Below are 22,822 nucleotides of genomic sequence, written 5' to 3' on the forward strand. Positions count from 1 at the left end.
AGCTGAATATAGAACATGTTCAAAGACTGAAATTCTGGGGGGAAAAAAAATTTAAAAAACAGCTAACAGCAGATACCCTAGCAATGGTATATACCTCTGTAATAACAAAAACAGCCACAGCTTTGATTAGTGTCTGAAAAAGACCAGTGTGAAGAGCAGGAGTTTACCAGCCTCACCACAGAACAACAAAAGAAAAAGTGATAAAAGTAAGAGACACAGACCAATTCTTCTTCTAAAAATTATGCTAGCACACACCTATACTAAGTTTACTGACTCATACTAGGAAATCAGATGCAAAGCACACATCAAACAGTCTTGGAAGAAAAGATCTGGATGCAACAGAGTTCATGCTAAGTGTTTTTTCCGCTCTGGATGAGTCAAGGATTCACAAGTCCTTGGATGAAAACTAAAAGCACAACCTGTGTGTTCAACATATGCAGCAAGGACAATGGTTCCACCAAGCCAGGTCTCAGGAACACAGTAACACCTACAGTTCCTCAAAATTTAGGAAGGACATCCATAGGTGTCACCAGAAAGTGTACCCTATGAGGCTGTCTGTAATCAGAATGTCAGGGGTAAAGCCCAAATGAAGAGAGAAAGGGTCACGTAATTGCAGGGGATAAATACATTTTCTCAAGGTGTGAGAACTCCTAGTTGGTCAAAGGACACAAAGCCACAGATCGGTTATGATGAAGATGATCAAATCTTTACAACTGAGAAAAAATATAGGTTGACTACTAGAATTTAAAGATAGCAGTGGATGGAAAAAGAAACCTTTCCTTCCACATTGTCACACAGAAAAAGAATATATCACATGAGATCTTTTTAGGAATGCACAAAGCCAGTAGAAAGCTAGGAATTGTTGTAGCAGAGCACTTCCTACAGCTCTACAAAGAAAAATACATCCAAAAGAGCTCTGGAAGAAGAGGAAACAGATTTATGGGTTTACAAAGAAGAATAGAAGAGATAACATCAGACAAGAATTAGCGCAAATATATAGTATTTTCATTTCTGTAGTTTCCAAAAGTCTTTGTCATGCTAGGATCTTACTGGGCTGTTTACTAGAAAAATACTGGGTAGAGACAAGGTTGCCTCTCTAATCTATACAAGATAAATGTAAACCCATGAAATATGACACTCACGGACAAGATATCCTAAGCATATATAGGCTAAACACTGTATGACTTGAGGGCTTTCAAATGTTCAATATAACTTGGAAATTAAAAAACAAATCAGCCATTACCCTCAAATGAAACAATGTCAAAACCAGCAAAACCGCTATTGTGGGTGGTGGAGGGGGAGTCTGTCACAGCAGAACTAGGTTTCAGATGGCAGTTAAGTTTGGTTTCTTCTAGAAGAAAAGAAATTCCAGAAGGAAATCTGGATATGAACACCATGCTAGAGGGAGGGCTGCAACAATTGAGGGGACACCAGGAAGGAAAAACAAACAATACTTGTATAAAGAAAAGAGGTGAACACAAAAGACAAGTCAGCCATGGAAAACTGCTAATGAAAAATAACTCCAAATCATAGTGGTTCAGTCAAAACTTCTGGAACGTAGATATAATTTGCTGTATTACCAAGAAAAATGAAGCAGCAAAGCCAGTAAAAAACCAACCACCACTGAAGAAGAATTAGAGGCCTGTAATATGGCAGTGTTTTATGCAACCTACAAAATTACTAGAGCGGCTTATAGTTGCTGGTGAATTTAGAAAGCACTGAGGAGGGCATATAATGTATCTTTTACTGCCACCAAGTTTTAATCAGAGATTGTCAGGGCTCCTGTAATTAGTCTAAGACCATAAAATTTTAGAGTGTGATCTGAAACGCTGTAATTGTGCACATACAGAATATTCAGTAACTTACACAAAATCTTTCAGACTTGGGTGAAACTAAGGAGGCCAGTCTACATTCAATTATTGATTGATAAACGCTCAGCGACGTACTTCGTACTGAGGTCAGCAAAACACGCACCAGTAAGGCACAGCATGTGTTTTTTACGTGCTCTGAAGCTGGCTAAAGGAAATTCAATTTCCTCCAGAACCTGACTGTGCAGTGCTCTTCACTGAGCAGGACTTCTGTGCCCAATCACATATTTCAAACCTTCCTAGGATTCACCTGTGCTATCTCCCACTCTAATAAGAACCTGCCTTGAGAGAAGCAGAAAGCCTTCCAGGGTTTGCTGGCATTTCGGGTCTGCACAGCCAAAGCTATGCCCTTACCTGAGGGGGGTGTGAAAAACCATGCCCCCAGCTTCCCTCTGTCCTTAAGACAAGGATCCAAACCCAAAACTAAGTGGGGAGTGAGGTCCCTGAACATCTTGGTGTACCTAAACCCAGCCCGGTGAGTCCACAAAGGAGTTGAGAGAGGGAGCGCCCTGGAACAGCTCAGGAAATGTAATTCTGCCCGGTGCTCAGCGCTCCCGTGCTGCACACTCAAGTATAAAGCCTGGCAAATCCAACTATAGGTAAGACATGGGAACATCAGGGAAATCAAGTGAACCAATCGGCAAAAATGGCCCATGTAAACCCCTTTCTCCTTGTCAGCGCTGAGCCTGCGAACGCTCCCTTAGCTCTGCTTCGTATTCTGTCTAAACCATGACTGTAAAGCCAATGGTTTCTCTTCCTTTCCCTAACCCTGCAGGCCTACTGCCACACACACAAGATTGCTTTAGGTGTCATGGAGGGGATCTGCAGGAACAAATTTGAGTTGGATTCTAATCCTCCAAAAGTTTTAGGCAAAGTTAAAGTCCCCTTTTTGATAAGTAGTAACTCCTCCTTTGAGCAAAACACAAACCCACCACATTTCTTTTTCCTTTTTTAATGCAATACCATCACAGTCTATTCACTTGAAATCTGAAATACCTGAAATCAGGTATTTCCATATCCTTGTGAAAGGCTGCTTAGGTACGACTGACTTGCAGCTACAAGAAAATTGCCATTACAGATCACTGTTTCTTCAGGAAGCTTGCTAGAGACCAATTGCTTCAGGCTTACAAACTTGCTGTCTGTTCTGCATGTGCACTGCCCTGGTGTCAGTTAACAAAACCTCTCACAGCACCAAATCTGCAATCAGATCACAGCAACTATTTCTTTAATTTATTTCCATCTGCAGGCCTACAGGCAAAAATGACGACTCAATCAGAATATCTTTTCTATTGGCAATGAGTGCAGGGAAGTTGGTATTCAGAGATACGTCCATCTATTTCTTATGGAGCAAACCCATTCTACCTGCCTGACGTTACACAAGACGTAATTAAAACATACTTTTAGTATGGCTGACCATGGCCTCCATTGATCCTGTCACACTAAGATTATACTGATGGGAGAAACAGGCTTAACTAACTCCCAAGGGTGATGTAAATAGATGTCTAAATGCCTGTGTAATTCTTTGAAGACAAACTGCAGTAAAAAACAGTGCAAAAAATCAGACTGCAAATATTTCAGTTCAGTAATCCAAATTTAATATTCAGTAATCCAAATTTAACAGCATTGCAGGTGTTGGGTTTTAATCTTCATGTGCTTTATTTCTGTCTAATTATCTCCTTTACCTTACAAAGGCGCTGTGAAGATTATTTTATTAATATCTTCAAAATATGACAGTGGTAGGTACTTTAGAAAGACATTAAAAAGTTAATACTTCCGTATTCAATTTGGAAGATACAAACAGAGCATTAGGAGCATGCATTAAAAGATGAAAATAAAGGAATGTTAAATGGTTGCATGATTTCTTGAACAGTAGCTCTACCGGGTACCAAATGCCACGAAGGAAGTAAAGCATGTCGCTGCATAATTAAGCAAGAACCAAGAGATGTGCACAGCACAGCCAAATCAAAGATGCTTGGGTAATGTTAACTTTGGCATTTATCAGTTCATGAAATAAGGCTACAAATGAGTAATGCTCTTTTAATCTTTTTTAAACATGACTGTAATTTCATAAGGGGCAGAACAGCAAAATTTGAACATTAAAATCAGGTTTATCACCCATTGAGGAAAGTATCATAACTCATGCTGAATTTTTTCAGTGATTGTTGGCTGAGTTACACTCTTCAGGTGAATCAAAATAGTCCATAGGGCTAAGAGATTCAGGGTTTCAGTCTCAGCAATTAAAAAATCAGAATTGCCTGTTTCCCAAATTAATTAGTCTTCCTACTAAACCTACCCTCCATGCATGAAACAAAACTTTGAAGATAGACCAAAGCCTGAAAATGAGCTGGTTTGGATGGGAGGAGGACAGGAGGGGAATGTAACACTTGTTACTACAAGCACCACATGGAATTTCTTTATAGTTTCTGTGTAGCAGTTTGTTTTTCCTAATTAATAATGATGAGGCCCATGTACAACACTGAAGCAAGTTCCATTCAGACCAAGTACTGCTGAGAACCTCTGTAAAATCCAAGAAAATTAAAGCTAGAGAGGGACAGCTACTCTGAGTAGGGCCTCAGTAACCAAGCCTACAGCTTTAACCACAGTCACTCCTGCTTTGACTACAAGCAAGCCACAAAAACAAACCAGAAACTGTAAGGCATTAGAGGAAGGAAAAAGAGAAAACCAGCTAAAACAAGAAAAGCAATGTAATAAAGCCTCTTTCCACGTATCACTGAGAGTTTGGCAAAAAAATACAGACTGTACACACAAGATAGTTTAAGCTAACAGCCTTGGTCTGGTGATGTGATTTAAGAAAACTCAGCACCATTAACTAACAGGTCCATTAATTCATACTCTGTCACAAAACATCACTAACTTGGAAGAGATACAAAAGAAATTGAGACAATGAAGTTAAACCCATCGGTCTATTTAGGTTGGGGTCTAAGAGCACGGCCACCAACATGAGTAGACAAAAGTACATTCAGGGATGCAATTACAAGCAGTCACATCTTTCTTCCTTTTTCAGGCAAGGGTTTGTGCACAGTGATATATTGAAAATCTTGCCACCTGTCTCTGCGGACTCTAGCCTTTACTCAAACTTAAGGCAGGCTGGGACAACGGCTTGCACTATAGCAGCTGACCGAAACCATTGGTAAAACTCATTTGGACTTCAGATAGAAGCAAAAAGTCACATTAAAGAGACTACCAAGAAGCTTTAAAGACAAACAAAAAGTGAGCGTGAAGAGAACCACTCAATTTGAACAGACTACATCTTAATCTTACTTTGTGCTACCTCTCTGTAAGACTGAGAGTCCAATAGTGTGTAACTTATGTTTACTGACATACATATAAAGTGAGTACAAAATGATATATGCACTTGAGGGAATTTTAACTTCAAGCACTCCTCTAACTCCTTGAGACAGAATAAAGTGCACCAGCACAAAAGATAGCAGCGTGACTAAGCTTCAGACAGTGTCCTGGCTGAAGACGAACAAGAAATCACTTCTCTTCTCTGTCCCTCGCTACTCACTCACTGCGGCTTCTCCGACACCCAGCTACTCAGATGGTCAGTGCATGAGGAGAACTCTTTCACAGGCTTCAGGGACAGTGAAGAGTGCAGAAGACGGGTGGAAGGCTGGCGGAGATGCACACTCTTTGGCAGTCTGTATTTCCTCCGTTTTTATGAAACACACTTCCAATGGAAGTCATCCTCACTGTCAAGGTAAGCGTACTATCTGTCCTATTGACAGCTAATATATGTCCATCCCTGCGTCTACTGGGCACAATAAATAGGCAGCCTGCAAATTCTATGGTCAAAGCAGGATTTTCCCCCTCTGGCAGCTGCCAAAACTTATTTACCTCAGACAGAAATTATCATGATAAGGAGTTCAAAAAATAAAAGATCAAAATGCTAGGAATTCTATCCGTGAGAAAATTGTTTTAAACTAAAAGAGAAAAGGAAAAACAAAATATGCTGCAATGAAGAAAAGCAATAGGAAACAAAAAGTTCAACAGGAAATGGAAGGAAACCGAGTACAAAGGGAAAAGAACTGAGGAGAAAGACTGACAGCACAAAAGAAACTGACATATATTCATATATTCATGAATATACCAAATGGATCAATCTTTTCAGCTCTTAATAGTGTTGATACGTATATACTAGCAACATTTAAGGTGGAGATTCTATGCTTTCCTGGCAAACCCATTAATTTTACATCCTTATGGTCTAAACTGTCTTTACTAAACAACATAGTACAGTTGGACTAGTGAAGAAACAAATAGTGAATCACGCCAGTTAAAGACAGAAAAAAAATCACTTTATGGCAAAAACTCTTTCAGCCTAAAAATCATGTTGAAGTAAAACATGGTATTATCTAACAGTAATTATGCAAAATATGCACTACTACTATCTGGTATTTGGTTGAGTTTCGACAAGTTCTATATTTCAGAACATTTATAATATAGAATATTCATTCTGCATTTTGGAGCAACAAGAATAAGAGAGATGGGCAGACAGATGGAAATCCAGAAAGGCAGGGAGGAGGAGAGAGAAAGGGAAAATGACATAGTAAGCAAAAAAAGGGAAGATTTTTAAAGCTGACAACAGTGAAAAGAGGAAAATAAAGCACTATGGTCTAGTTTTGCAAAGATTCAAAATCCATAGAGTTCTAAGATTAAAAAAACCCCAGAAGTAACATTAAAACATTCCAAAATTGTTGCAGTCATACACACCTCCTCACTGAAGCTGAAAATAAAGAGAGAGATGGGCAGAGAGAGAAGGAGAGGGAGAGAGAGATACACACTTGCATTCTAAGACATATTTCTCGGACCTCATATAGGCAAAGCTTCTATAAAAAGCAATAATGATCTTGTCTGTACAAGGTCTTAGTATCTAATCCAGTACGGAAGTGGGCATGAGAGATGGACACACTGAGGGAAGAAAAGAAACAAGGAAAAGGAAGGGGAGAAACCATTTGGAAAACAAACAGAGAAATACACATCAAAATAGATTAATCAATTATTTTTCTCAATTCTAAAAAAAAAAAAGAAAATAGAACAATAAAAGATGATCATGCTATCTGTTGATGAAATGTGTTAAAAATGACAGCCGTGCATTAACAGATAAAACAGGGACCTAACCAAAGTAAAGCAGAAACCTCAAATCCCTTAATTTCTATAGCCTAATTCCAACATTTTTGAGGAAACTAAAGGCTTATTTATATATGTATAATAAGAAGATAAATCTTTTGTATTAAAAATGCTTAAAATAGACCTCAAGATCACACAGAAATGTTACTTAAATATGCCATTATCATTAAAATAAACAAAATACAAACGTTCTCTGCTAAACAGAAAATTAAAAATCAGCTGTTTCTAGAGTTAGGTTTGTTTAATTATCATTTGCAGCTGAAGTTACCAAATGCATATATGATCATTGAATGAAAGTATGTGGCAGTATCATAGGAAAAGGGTACCAAAGCAGTGACCCACATGGCCTTCCAAGACCACTTTTGTTTGGAATATTTTTGAAAACTGCCACTGTCGCAGTCCCTACACTGACAGAAATTCTCTTAAGGTCTTTGGAACTCCTGCTGGTATAGGGACTGTTGGATCTTTAGCCCCAATTCAGCAAGGTACTTCGGCATGTGTTTTGAGCAGGACTTTGACAGTTAGATATATGCTTATTTGCTTTGCTGAATCAGGGCCTGTATGACCAGATTTTTCAAGGAATTTTTGTTTCCATCTCTTTTATTTTTTTGTTATTTATTTGAGGATAAGAAATTTAGGTTAAATATATAGCTTTTATAAAAAATATTTTTAATAGAATTTTACCATTGTTATAAAATTACCAGAAGACAACCATTGACCTAAATATCTCACCCCTGAGGTCCATCGGCACTTACGCCTTCCCCTTCAGAGGGAACACATTTAGGCCACCATCCTGCACGAGCTGTGCTGGTGGTCATTAGGCTTCGAATGGACAGAACCCTCCTCCTTTCGACAAAACACATTCAGAAACCCTCCAAAGGCATTAACACTGTGTCTGCGCGCACACACGCGAGCGACGCAATCTGCGTGTGCGATTAAGACATTCCCCTGGGGCAGTCACTTACTAGAATTACTGCTGTCATCCTTGGTTCCATCGAGACTTCCATCGGGGTGCATTTGCAAGTAGTAGCCTTGCCTGCAATATAACCTGGTCACTATACCCTTGAGCTGGGGATCTGAAAGACAAACATATTTTGTCACTAGCCTCAAAACTTTTTCCAAGAGTTATCCCTACTTCTCTCACTGTAGGAGGAAGTTTGGTGAAGCAGCATTGCCGTCTTAAAAGCAAGTACTACAACAGGATGGGTCCTGATGGAGACGGAGAAAAATCTTGCCGCGGAGTGTTATTAGGCCAGTTGCGTATCCTGTTCTCTGCCTCCAACATCCTCCATTATAATTAACACAGGTAAAACACAGAAAAAAGGAACACCCCGAACACCCATAGTCAGAAGACTTAAACCAGATTAAGCCCTGCAGAAATAGTTCAGACTTCAGCAACAAGTAGAGAGCCTTACAGAAACTAACAAAACATTTAAAAACCCTACTCGTTTCATACATGTTAGGAACTTACTATACTTCACATAAGTTTTAAGGACACTTGGAGGAAAAGGTCTGTCTCCTTTCACTCTCTACCAAAAGTGATAAACTTATCTGGTATAATATTTTGTAGCAGTCCCATCTGAAGAGTTCCCAAAATATTTTACCAATCTAGAAGCAGATACAATTCACCTGCCCTCTCCCACCTCCCAACGAATAACACCCACAGTCAGGGCAAGATGTAACCCTCCTTCAACAGAGAAAAAAACTGGAAAAACCCTTAGTAAGCTAAAAGTATATAGGAAATTCAGGGAGCTGAACAGTTACGCTACCCTGTTTAATACTCTGCATTTATGAAAATTGCTGAGAATTGGGCAGGGGCTGCCAAGCCACATCTTTATGATTCATCCCAAGGATGGTGCCTTACCAAATCACGAATTAAGCTGCTGCAGAACTGGATCAGTGCTGAGGAAGAGGACATTGCATCTTAAAAAAAATCAACAGCACTACCTCTGTGTGACATCGGTATTAGTATTATTAACATATACTCTTAGGCCCAGCTCCAGGCAGCCAGTACATAAACTTGTGGGGACATTGGCATTAAAAGCATCTATGTTGTATCATGCTTAGCTCCGCAACAATGAGCTAAAATCCTAAAGGCTCTGAAACAGATAGGTAATAAAATGAACAGGTGAACTTCTAAGGAAGACAGAAATGGTTTCCATGCAACCCTGTGGCCAGAATATAAAATCCTCCTTGAATTTGTGTATAATTGCTCTCACAATCAATCATGCTGGGCTCCTTACAGTATCCTAAGGGGAGATGAAAATAAACACTAATAAACAAAACTGCCTCTGAGTGGAATGCTCTGACGTTTTCTATAGAGGCTCAGTTCCACGAAATGATTATGAAAGCGTTAAGCTTTTCTTGAATATCCCAATTACAAAGTCATATTAAACAATAAACCCATCTAAATTAAAAATATAACAATAAACTGCAAATATCAAAAACTCTTACTATAAATATTAACACTGTAAGACTTTTGAGGCATGGAAATAAATAATATAAACAACTGATGGTCAATACGTAAGCACATTACAACTTTTTTTTTAACTGCAAATTTTGCTTTCTGTGAATTTTTAGATTAGCAAAAGTTTCTCCGTCTTTATATAAGAATACTCAGAAACAAATATCTTTAAAATTTATAAACAGAATAAACTATTTTCTTTGAATGTACTGTCTCAATCAGCTTCACCAGGCAACTCAAAAGTATTTGCACAATTTAAAAATGAAAAGTGAGTTCCTCTCACACAGGCACTATCCCTAGCAATGCATGCTTTCAATGTGCACTTCCAAATTGATGATTTTAAACATACTTGCTTTACACATACTAAAATGGCATCTTAAAAGACTAAAGAAAAATATTTTAAGATTATTATTAAAACTAGAGCTTTAAAAAGTATTTACAGGAAAAATATCAGTATTTTGAAAAACAGTTTCTACACCCAAAGAATCATGAATAAATTATTTTTTTATCATCACTTTAGCTCAAAGAAGTATCATAGGAAGGCAAAGTACAGACGATTCACTGTCACCAGCTGTTTACATCTACTGCTTCAAGGGAAAAATGTGAAACTTAGAAATGACTTTCAAAGTTGTTCTTTATACTTATTCTATTAATTTATCTAAATTCACAAATAAAATCTACTTTCTAACAAGAAATTGCGCAATCATTTGTCTGTTTTTTCACCAAAAGCATTACTTAATTACTACTAATAATATGATACTAATTAATAACTTCATTGTGCAAAGTAGATCTCTGTGGACCAATAAATGGCAAAAAAAAAAAAAGTTTTTTCTCCCATGAAATGTAGCAACTGAAACTTTCTTTTTACTTTTTTCCTGTGGATTATTAGAACCTGTTTTACCCACCCTCCTAAGAAGATCTTTTCTACCTTGAATTCCTACCTGTCCTTAGCAAGATTAAAACTTTTATTCCTGACCAGTAATTTAATCATGCATTTCTTACTAGTTCTTGATCATAATATTTAGTTAATATATATCACAGCACTTCAGATCTACAAATCAAAGTAAATAACAACTGTTTTAGCTGAACAGTGCTCAAAAAACTGGGGGAACTGGCCAATGATACACGATTATTTCTTTGACCTCAGCCAAAAAGCAACCCAGATTTAGTGATGGAGTTGTATGAAATGACTCATTAATCTCAATGCAAGTCAGAATAAGCAATAGTCAAAAAGACTACTCCATACAGCCTCAAGGTAAATATCTCCAAGATGAAGCAGACAATCCTGTCAGGCAAGGAATTTATCTCTTCTCCTTGCAGAAAGATAAATGACTCTTTCAGGTCCTTTTTGAGACACCTGGGCAGCAAGCAGAGAAGAGAAATCTGCTAGTCCCTCTATTTCTATAGCGTTTTATCTACCCATTGTCACTTAAAATTACAGGAACAGTCTCAGCTTCAGATGATTTACAGACGAGTTTCTCAAATCCTTGCCCACACTTTTTTTTTTTTTTTAACCGTCTGCTAGAAAGCAGGAGCGACCAGCAATGCCCAGAAACACCAGCAGAAGACTGATGCTGCCTGTCCACAGGTGCACTGGATATGTTATGGTTTTTAACTCCCACCACAGTGATACAGGTAGACAGACCAGCAATTACTCTTATCCTTTGTACCCCCCACACCCCTTTTTCTTCCCACATTAAAGAGAAAGGGAATGGCAAGAGAATAAAGAAAAATAATAAACCACAAACGAACAGGATGAAAGTAGGCGATCTTACTGAAGAGTTCCCAGCTCTCATGATTTTATTATAGATATTTTGCTACTAGTTCTCTTAAAGTCCTAGCCACCACAGCAAGGTGATTATGTGAAAAATACCCTTTCTATTTAATTTTAAACACCTTGACTTCAGAGGGAAAAAACCCCAAACCAGCGAACTTCACCATGGATCAAAATCAAAGGACAGTTCAACATCTCTTAATGATTTTTATTGATCTTATTTTGCACCTCGACTTCTGAAGCTGAACAGTTCAGCGTGACAAGTCTGCAATGGCCCACCATCGAAAGAATTATTCTGACTTGTAGTTATTAGAGGTTGTCACTAAAAATCCAAAGACGTTGTACTGAATGGACAAAGCAACAGCTTCTCAAGCCTCTCTTCCACAGCAACCTGCGTGGCAGCAGCCACTTGCAGCCCGCTTCTAGTGCTTTTTTTCCTTGTCAGTGGCGACAGCAGGATGCATGATTGCAGTTAGCATGCACACTCTGTCAGTAGCTTTTCTGATGTCCTCAACAAAGGCAGAGTTTAATTAAGATGTCTTCTCTTCTCCCTCGAAGAGTGGCTACAAAAATGGCTTTGGCATTAACTCATGACAGGCTGAGTACAGCTCTTGCTTTAGAACAATTATGACACTTTCTGTTTCGAATTAAGAATATTTTCTGTTCAAAACCAGAATGGTTTTAGCATCTCCTTCGACACGCCCACAGGCTGCCAGGACAGATCCCTTTGAATTTTGTAGGTTTAAAATAAACAAGGGGACAGAATCATTAAATATGGGTGTTAAGGATTTTACCTTTGTGTTTGGACATAGAGGAATTTACAATGCTAAAAGGGCAACGATTAATATGCCCATTGTATTTTAACACCATGAAAAATGAATCCCTTAGCATCCACTGGAGTTTTAATTTTTAGTTTTTACAATAGGAGGGCTTTTTTTTGCCTGTCATTATTTACTTACTCCCTCTTTTGAATAAAGGTACTAAATAAAAGCTTGTTTGAGCTGACAAGCAAATGCTTAATGTTGGGTCAGTTTCATATCAATTCACATTCTTATGGAGAATAAATTGCACTATCCAGTCCATTACCAGTCTGTCACAAAATGAGTTGCTCAGCGAGTCAAATGAAAGCCAGTATTTAGAGGTACATTCAGCTCAGATAGCATAGCATCAAACTCATGTTAACAACTGGTAGCTCCATGTCCTTCACATTTTAATTGCCCTTTATTCTTTGCATTTCCCTCCTGCAGTTTTTACTTTGGGATGCTTCAGTACTAAAAATACCACTCATGCTGGTCCAGAATAAATCAGGCATTTTTTTTTATTTATTTTTTAAGATTTCTGGTGCTGCGATAGTCACCATGACTTGACTGTCATTTCTTGCTCGCTGATATTATGATCAGCTTTTGTTAGGAATCTTCTCCCTCATCTATTAAACTTAATTTGAAATATCAAAAATATTTATCGTCTGTATTAGGATTAAAAAAATATCAACTCCCCAAAAAGCCGCAACCCCCAGACTTTCTTGTGAAGCAAAATACCCACCCAAAGCACCCACTCCAGACCCACCTCCCAGTTAGTTTGTAAGGCCTGGGATCTGTAAAAGGCCACTTTTCCTGACTTCTTACACAAGAATACCTTGACAATAGTGTTGCGTGGAGTTTTGGAGTGGGATTCTTGCAGTGTCTCTTGCTGAAGCCACCCTACTTTGTATAATAATTAACCACCCACCACGAGCGGGATTAGAGCCCATCCACTAGACCACAGTTCAAGGCAGCCTCCAGCCCTTCGCTGACTTCTGCACAGAAACCTATTGGTGCTTCAGAATAATGTCTGGATACTATTTGAAACTTTAAACATGTGTCAGTACTACTTAGCATTTTAGAAACAATTTCCACTAGGCAATTCAGATCCAGAAGGAAAGACCAAATCCCATGTAAAATGACATTTCCTTTTTGGATTCTCATTTCAAGCATTTCAGTTCGTCCTGTAACTCTTTTCCCAGTTTGCAAAAGTTGTCTTCTTCTCAAGCATACTATCTATGTTTAATTGCAACAGTACTCTAACAGGTACAGTCAGTACAGATGATTGCATTACACTCCTTTTGCCTTGTTTTTGGCAAGTTTTGCATCATTCAAGCACAGAGAAGTGCAGGATCCTCTGATACGCGTGTTACACAATCACAAAAGTAAGCTTCCTAAAGCAAGTACATAGCCAATGGGGAATTCAAAATGCAGAATTTTGTACTTCATTTAAAGGTGATAAAATCCTAAATAGGCATCTAAAACCATAATGTTCTTTCATTATTAAACTCTTCAGCTGTTCTTATGACACAGCTCTTGCATTCAAAAGCTTTATACGCTCCTAACATCTTTATTATTTCGACTGTCCTGTCACCTGGTGTCTCAATGTTTCTGATCATGTTGTTTTTACTTTCTCTTATTGTTAATAGAAAGTGATAAAATATGGACATTTATATGGATGGTAGTGCTCTCTGATTGTAGTAATAATGTTCTCAATATCTCATAATACACACCAAGAAACTAAAGTTTAATTAAAAACTTGAAAGAAAAATATTTTTAAAAGAAAGTTTTGCTCTATTCAGGACAGAGGGGAAAAGGATGTAATGTAAACTCAGAAAAGCAATAGCTTCCATTATTCCCTGTTCCCATAAGTAATAATAGTACTTATTCTGAAATGTGGTGGCTTTGTGAGCCTATTTCTCTGTGCTCACTTACTTTTCTGTCCTCCTGATGATTACAGGGCACTCAACTTCGGTGTTTATTTTTAACTCTACTTTTTTTCTGTTCTTGCCTCACATCACAAGCTTGTCTCCCGCAGAACCTCGCTTTGAGACCACATTTAAGAGAGACAGAGAGTCCTCCTACGTTCCGGCGCTGTCATTGTCATCGGCACTTCCACAGCGTTTATGAAACTTCTTGGTAAACTATGAAAGTGGGTTGGAGTTCTGCAAAATGGTTGCTTTTCTTGAAAGCACAGCATCGTACCCTTTGTGCTGGAGTCCTTGCCTTTGTATTGCAAATGTTTTTATGTTAACTGTAAAATGTGCTCCCTTCCATTTGTGCGCACTGACATTTTGTCTCTAGGTTATACAATACATTTCAAACTACATGAGATTTTCTTCTTGCTATGTGGTTTTACTTGAACAAATTTGATCATCAATAGAATTACAGCAACTTTGCTTCTAGCTGGGATAATTTGTATCTGTTCGGATTCACAAGATGATTGGATTTAATAGACTTGTCTGCAGCATAATTGCTAACAGTCTCCTTTACCAGCCATATTATTTTTTGAGGGTATTTGTTGGAAAAGGAAGAGATTTAGGTTGTTAAGAAAACACATTGTTCCAAAATCACAATTTTACATGGGTGTGGTAGTTTAATTTTAGTAATTTCATTAATAATTTGCACTTCTCTTCCCACTGGACTATATTGTACATCTCCGATGTTTCTGATCTTGCAACACATGGATTTGTTGGGAGATGTCTCCCTAAATACTGCCTTCCACTGTTGACCCATGTTCCTTCTAATACACTAAAATTCAATGATCTCCTATTTCTCAATATCTAAAATAGCTGAATTTATACATAGGTATATTGAGAAGAAGCTGGCCTCTAATTCCAGGGTTACAATAGATAGCACTAGTCACAGTTTAATGCATTTAACTGTCATCTGACAAGCATCATCTTCCACTGACACAAGAAAACATCTTTGCAACTATATTCACTTTCTCAAAGTTACCTTCGAAATGCTAATAATTCTATTGTCTGAAGTTCCATGTCACAGCAGTCTTGCTTTTTCTTTTCATTTCACATAGGCCTAAAGGATATCCTGTCTTACTGAATCTACCTGACTTAGATAAAATCATTTTCTAGTATTTTGTTTAGGACTCCTTCCTATAACTGAACATTGTAGTTCTTGCTTCATGGTATTTTCTTGCTTCTGAATTCTGACAGTAAAACATTAACATCATACAAAATATTGCTTAACATTTCTCTTTAAAACAAAAACATTAAGCAGTAGATCCCAGAGTTCAGTAATTTCTGTGTCCTCATTTTTGCAATAATCCCCACTTTGTTAGCTTCCCATAAAAAGGCCCTATGAAAGGCCAAACTTTATTTTAGTCACATTCAAAAAATACCAAGGCACCACAATGTGACAGATTCTATTACCATTTAACTTATGTATAAAATTTGACTAAAGCATTGCCCTTTTAATCAGTAAATAAATAGGTTTTAAGAATGAGATTTCTCTGAAGGTGTCACTGAATGTTGAAAGCACAATAGGATGGGCATAGATTTACCTTTCCAAATGTAACTGAATATATTTCACGTAACACCTAACTTACCAAAGAATGAATTTGATTCTCCATTTCCTAGATAGTTCATATTTTTAGAACTAAATGTTTAAACATAACGTTTATTTTTACAATCTTGACTATTTGCCTCCTTGCATGCTACATCACAAAGAATGAAACATTTGAAGTCACGTATGTTTCTAATTCTTTCACAAACTGAGTTAGAATTAAATTTGAAAGCACCTAAACAACCTGTTTTAAAAGTACTTAAAACCATTATGGTAATGCTGAATGGAGAGAGGATAGCAGGCTAATTTGCAATGCTAAGTATTAAATCCTAAACCATACTCCATTTTCTATTGTTACATACAGGAAGCTTCCACAATACCGAGTGGCAGGGGTCCTTAACTTGTTATTAACTTCATTTAATTCTTGCCAGAATACATAAAAGCCAACAAAATGAAGTAGTATATTCCCTCTGCTTAGATATGCAACAGCACCACTTCTGAAATGTGCACCTCAAGAACATAGTGTATTATATTTACTTTTACTTTCTTGCCAATGGCGAAAAATATTGAAAGAAGCCATTCATGTTACTTTCAAGAAATTTTAAATTTTCATCTAAGAACTAGCCTCAAAAGTGGAGGCAGATTAACTGCACTGCCAATGAACTGGGACAAAGGAGATTTTACCTAGTTATGAAGCAATAACCAGGAATTGCAATATATAAATCATCAAATCACAGAATCATTTAGGTTGGAAAAGACCCTTTAAGATCATCGAGTCCAACCATTAACCTAGCACTGCCAAGTCCATCACTAAACCATGTCCCCAAGTGCCACATCTACGCATCTTTTAGATACCTCCAGGGATGGTGACTCAACCACTTCCCTGGTGTCCTGGTTTCAGCTGGGATGGAGTTAACTGTCTTCCTAGTAGCTGGTACAGTGCTATGTTTTTGAGTTCAAAAGAGAAGAATGTTGATAACACACTGACGCTTTCGGTTGATGCTAAGTGGTGTTTAGTCTAAAGTCAAGGATTTCTCAGCTTCTGATGCCCAGCCAGCGAGAAGGCTGGAGGGGCACAAGAAGTTCGGAGGGGACACAGCCAGGGCAGCTGACCCAAACTGGCCAAAGGGGTATTCCATACCGTGTGACATCATGCCCAGTATATAAACTGGGGGGAGTGGGGGAGATCACTGCTCGGGGACTAGTTGGGCGTTGATTGGCAGATGGTGAGTAATTGCCCTGTGCATCATTTGTACATTCCAATCCTTTTATTATTACTGTTGTCATTTTATTAGGGTTACCATTATCATTATTAGTTTCTTCTTTTCTGTTCTATTGAACCATTCTTATCTCAACCCATGAGTTTTACTTCTTTTCCTGATTTTCTTCCCCATCCCACTGGGGTGAGCGGCTGCGTGGTGCTTAGTTGCTGCCTGGGTTAAACCACGACACCCAAGCAGCCTCTTCCAATGCTTGAGAACCCTTCTGGGGAAGAAATTTTTCCTAATATCCAATCTAAACCTCCTCTGGTGCAACTTGAGGCCATTTCCTCTTGTTGTACCACTTGTTACTTGGGAGAAGAGACCAACCCCATGTCCCTACAACCCCCTTTCAGGCAGTTGTAGAGGGCGATCAGGTCTCCCCTCAGCCTCCTCTTCTCCAGACTAAACAACCCCAGTTCCCCCAGCTGCTCCTCACAGGACTTGTGCTCATATGATACGTCACAGACTCCTTGCAGAGCAAAGACACTCAATTTTCTTTGATAGCTGAGCAACATATAAGGCTTTTCTGGTTCAAGTGCAGCAGATTCCAAATATCTCTTAATGTAGCAGTCTCAATTTTTACTGCCACCACCATAAACAGATACATTACTACATTTTACAACATTACAAAAAAAATCACAAATTGTCATTTCCACATTAGCTGGGTTGAGTAGACTGAGCTGACATTTGTGCAGGTTTAAACACATAAATCAGAAAGCAAACAGAAACATTACTTGTTCTTTTTCAGCAGTGCTAACAATTTAGTGCACAAATGTAAACTCCTGATTAATAAAACAATAAAAGCACTGTGACCAAAGACAAATAAACCTGTTTGATACTTAAATGAAAAAAAAAACAACAAAAAACCCCCACGACACTCAAAAGGAAATAAAGAACTACCAAGAAAGTTGATAAATTAATTACATTTTAATTTAGTGTTCAGTGATGTCCAAAACACAGGGATTGCTTACTTGTTTTCTTTATATCTGACAGGAAGCATTTACTATGAAAAATATGTATCAGTAAGCTGACTTCCAACATTCAAAAAAGTGGAAAAGCCAAAATTTTCCTTAGTTGAATATTATGTATTTTTATATATTATTATTTAATCCTTATGCTTTAACATAAATCCTCACTGTCAAACTATGTCATTCACCAACACTGCCTGAACAGATTTGTTTACAAAGACAAAATCCCAGCAAAATGAGAACTGTTAAATGCAAGTTGTATTTCAGTCCTCTTCAAGAACAAGTAATATTACTGGAGATATAGGACTCCTGTGGCCAGGATGAAAGGAAAATTGATTGGGAAATGGATAATCCCATTGTGAAAGGGAAATAAATGTATTTCCATGTTTGTTATTAGTTAGGAACAATCTTTATTACTTCTGTATACAGCAAGATTACAAAGGTCCCATCAGACAAGCTGAAGTTCGCACTATTAATATGAATAAGATAACCTTATTTATTTAGAAAAATATTTATTTGTGTAGGAAAGCATGAATGCACTGGCATTAATTCCTATAGAAGCTCTACAAAAGAATTTTTAATATCATTATACATACAGTACCATTAATAATTATTTAACATTTTTTATAACATTCCACAAAGGGTTGCTCTTTTCAACTTAATCTCCAAAATCTCTAACAGCAACAGAAAAGAAAGCAAGGCAATAGCACCAAAAAAGTATGATTGAGGATCTACTGCCTTTTTTTTTTTTTTTTTAAAACAAGTGATATACCCAAGAAAAGTCATGAGTTAGAGGAAGCAGATTATTAAGAACTACTTGAACCAGAAAATAGCAAGTCATACTAAATATTTCAGTTGTTCTTTCATTTTTGCAGTATAACTAAGGGCTACCCGGGAATGCTATTTAACCAGGGACCCACTGAAGAAAGAGCAGACATTTTCCTATACTTTATTCTACCATACGCACAAGCACTTGTATATTTTATTTGCGAGAACGCAGTGAGATGGAGAGACAGAAAGAGAAGCAATGCATGGCTGCTTTGGTTTTCTGAGATCACGTTTCCCCCAAATCCTCCCTGTGAGAAAGACGAGAGTCCTGCTCAGCCTACAGACTGCAAGGCCTCATAATCTGTGGTATTAAACACAATTCAGAAATCTTAAGAGAAGCAGCTTGGAAAATGGATCTTCAGCCAGTGCAACAAGAAAATAATCCCCTGTAGTTGAAGAACACAGTCTGTACCATTTCTAATTCAGAATTACAGGCTCATTTCTTCTATCATCAGTATGACAAAGCCGTGCCTCTTTACCGGAGGTGCTCCCTGCTTATTTTTTGAGTTCAGGGTTAACTTGGGCCACAACTTCAAGGTTTTTTTTGTCTTCCCTCCATCTCTGCTACCCAAGAAAACTTGGAATACACAGAAAGAAAACAAACTCTTACAAAGTTACATGATCCCAGCAGCTGGGCTTTAAGGAAATCAGTAGATTTTGACCCTGATGATACAGGACAGATCACAGAAAACTGTGACAGGCAGTCACTCAACAAATCCTTTTTGAGGGACCTCAGCACAAACAGCCTTGCTTCTCTGGAACTGCTCTTGCTGCGAGACTAACTCTAGCACGAAAAAAATGGCTGTAAGTGGCAGACTCCTTTTATGTCACCTAATACTCCTAGAGGAAAAAGTACCACAGTAAACCAAACAAAACCAAATCATTTATCCCACCTAGATTAAATTACTCTGGCTCTCTTGGAAAGGCTATTTAGTCCAGATATTTAGCTACTAATCAGAAACTAAGCAGAACTATACTCACAGCATCTATGAGAAAATGAGCAGAAACAGTTCAGGTCACCTTGATTATTCACTAATAAGGAGTAAATAAATCTTCCAGTTCTGAGTCTTTTGATTATATGGTGGAGACGCAGTCAGCAGAGACTACCCCAGCCTCTCACTGGCACCATGAGCTAAACCTGCTGTTCACCTACAAAAAAACAGAAGCATTGTATAAAGTCTCACAATGTTTGCTAGGGTTTGAGGAGCTCAAAGTTGGTTCATGCTTTGATGGAGACCTGCCCAAAAATACCTCAAAAACACTGAATGGGCTTTCAATCTCTAAATCTAAATTTTATTAGAACACAAACCAGAACAAATAGTTTTAAAATATATAACCTGAAAGTGAAATAAAAATAAGTAAGAGTTTTGTAAGAGATCTTCCATTCTATCTAGTGCATTTTTGCAGTGACTTCATGTTCTCTATTTCATCCTGCTTTGCCTCCAGTCCAGCTCTCTCACCATGGAGAACTGGCTATACATCTACCACCTATACTTTTTTTAACCTGTTCAGGTGACAGGCTCTCCTTGCCCCATTTCTCACATCCTATCTTTCACTCCCTACCTGCTGTACTCTTCAGTCCAGCATCGTTTCCCAGCTGTGCATCTCCAACTACACCGAGCAGTCAAGAGGATATAAGAAGACAGCCCTTCTCTCTGCTGCCCAATCACATCTTAACTTTAATAACAAAACACATGTGTAAACTTAAACAAAAACAAATATGCCATCAGTCACATATATCCTCCTTCACAAATTTATAGAAACATTCAGATTCTCTTCAGGCTAACTATGCACTTAACAGAAGATACAAACTCCACATCATAGCTACCAGGAAATAATACACAGTCTATAATTTCTGGTTGTATACACAGAAGTCTACCAGCACATTGAGCTAGAGCCACCAGCAGCTTCATCAGCCATCACTTGCATTTTGCAGAGTAGTGAGTCAGGCTGAAGATACATGGCAGTTCTGAATGTGTATTTTCTCCCAAGATGTGTAATACAAAACTGGCAAAAAACCCCAGACCAAAACATACTCCTCAAGTCTGCTGAGCCACAACACTCCCATGATGATGGCTCCTCCCTTCACTGTCTGCCCGGCCAAGACCAGTTACACCAGCACCATTCCTTGTCAAGTCTGGAATCATCTCTTAATATGTTACAGAGGCTCAATTACATGTATGAAGATACTGAATGAGGCAAATTCCAGACCTGTCGTTGGTGTCTTCCAGTGGCATAACAAGTGACATTCCTCTGACCAGGTATGGACATCTGCCCCTGCCTGAACTAGTGATCCTGAATTCCTTCAAGAAGGAGTGGGGAGAAACAGGCAGCTCTAGGTATGATTTCCCTCATTCTGAAGTACAGGTCAAAAATGCACCAAATGAATTACACCCAAGACAGCTTACTTATCCACCCAAAACATCTATCACGTGCTCTTCAGACCTGTTCAGCCCCTGGAGACACTAATGCTCTCAACCCTTTGGACGAGCCTTTCCTCCCCAGGACTCAAATCCAGCCCCTGTCAGACTATTCTGTTTGGACTAGACTTATGGTCTGACCCGGACAGCCACTCATTCATTCTCATGTTGTCTTAGGAGACCCACCCATACTATAAAAATGCAGCCATATGGGCACAACTAAGTTTAAACTGGTTTGCTTAGCATCCTCAACTACCAGCTGCTGACTTTTCTCACACCAGCGTTTCCACTCCACCCTTTAATTTGAAGCTTGTCCTGAAAACTGCTTTACAGAATATACACATTCAACTAGCGTGTTTTAAACGGAAATCAAGAGCAATTTCATTCTCCAAATGCATTTGCTTGTATTGCAGCAGTATCTTGTTAGCCCCAGTGATGACTGAGGCACTACTGTGCGAGCCTGCATTCAGAAGAGCCAACAGGTATGCTCCTAAAGAACAAATTACATTTTCTGAGTATTAATATTAAACTCTCCTTAAATCTCTTACATTTCCTGCACATTTATTACACTGACAACTTAAATGTTGTTTGAAGCTGAAAGATTAGGGATTGAAAAGCAGGAAATTTGTCCCCAGGATTTCCACAGCAACTTTTGCCCGCACCTGGTGATGCTGCATTGACAGCACTGCTATTAGCCTGTATCACTGAGCGGCAGCAACAAGTGGCACAAATTTTAATCTGTAATAATGTCCTAACGACAGCCTTCAACTGTTTCAGCTTTCTTTAGCACAGCATGAAATACCTAACAGTTTTTATCAGGACATAAATTCAAGTCTCTCCAGCTCCTAAGTGCAGCCAGGAAAAAAAACCAAACAAAACAGAAAAGATATTACTAATTCAGAAAGCTGTCCAAAATTAATCTACTTCCTTTTCAACCAAGCTCACATTATAGCGGAAGTCTTTGTTTATTTTTCAGAGGCCTTTGATGTAGTCCTCTATTTCCACACTCAAATAAAGCAGAAATCTCCAACATAAATCTCGTTCAGACTTGACACACAAGCCAAACTCCCTTTTCTGCACACAGAGAGGAGGGGCGTGTAAAGCCTTGATTATGCTTTATTAGGTTCTTCACTAAAATCTGTGTCTGTGGCCCCATCAAGTGGGTGACACTTGACTTTTCTAAGAAATTATTTATAGCTGTATGCAAAGTGAGGGTTTACCAGAGAAGGAATAGGAGAAAAGGAGAAAGAGACAGTAAACGCTCCCATCACCCTAACACACCATCAGCTCTGTGCTGCTGCAAAACTCACCCACCATCTTTTTTACTGTGTATTTTGCAGACAAACCACAAATCTGCCACTTTATAATCAAAGTGTCGCTTCAGCCGTGTCTAGGGAACATAACAAGACAGCAAAGGAAGCGCAAGACATCGGAAAGCGGCTGAGCAACAACTTTGCTTTCGGTACAAGGCCTGAAGATGCTGGGACGGTCCCTACCCAAGGCAACCGTACAGCCCTCGCCGCTGGATCGTCAAAGCAACAGAGGGGTTTTTCAGCAGATGCTTCCTCGTCGCTGCAGTAAGGAGAGAAGCAGTGGCACCTCACCTTACCGAGAAGGACTGACAGACGTGGCTCGGAAACGATTTACGCCGTATGACTTCAGGTTTCTGAGATGAGCACCCGGACTCGCGCTCTGAAAGGTCATAAAGTACTCAGGGCGTCCGATGCTGAAGACAGATGTTGGATCGTGTGAATAAAGTAACCATGCT

At 38.5% G+C, this 22,822-nt stretch overlaps 1 protein-coding gene across 1 annotated transcript in view; it reads right to left on the reverse strand.

Annotated features, from left to right (window-relative positions):
• FGF14 (fibroblast growth factor 14) overlaps nucleotides 1-22,822 on the reverse strand; it is a 411,408-nt gene that overhangs the window by 95,841 nt on the left and 292,745 nt on the right. The window contains exon 2 of the mRNA XM_010578301.1: nucleotides 7,982-8,092. Coding sequence (XP_010576603.1) covers nucleotides 7,982-8,092 — 111 coding nt within the window. The remainder of the gene's footprint in view (nucleotides 1-7,981; nucleotides 8,093-22,822) is intronic.

Source organism: Haliaeetus leucocephalus, unplaced genomic scaffold (genome assembly GCF_000737465.1).
Source record: "Haliaeetus leucocephalus isolate CR32 unplaced genomic scaffold, Haliaeetus_leucocephalus-4.0 Scaffold626, whole genome shotgun sequence".
NCBI lineage: Eukaryota > Metazoa > Chordata > Aves > Accipitriformes > Accipitridae > Haliaeetus > Haliaeetus leucocephalus.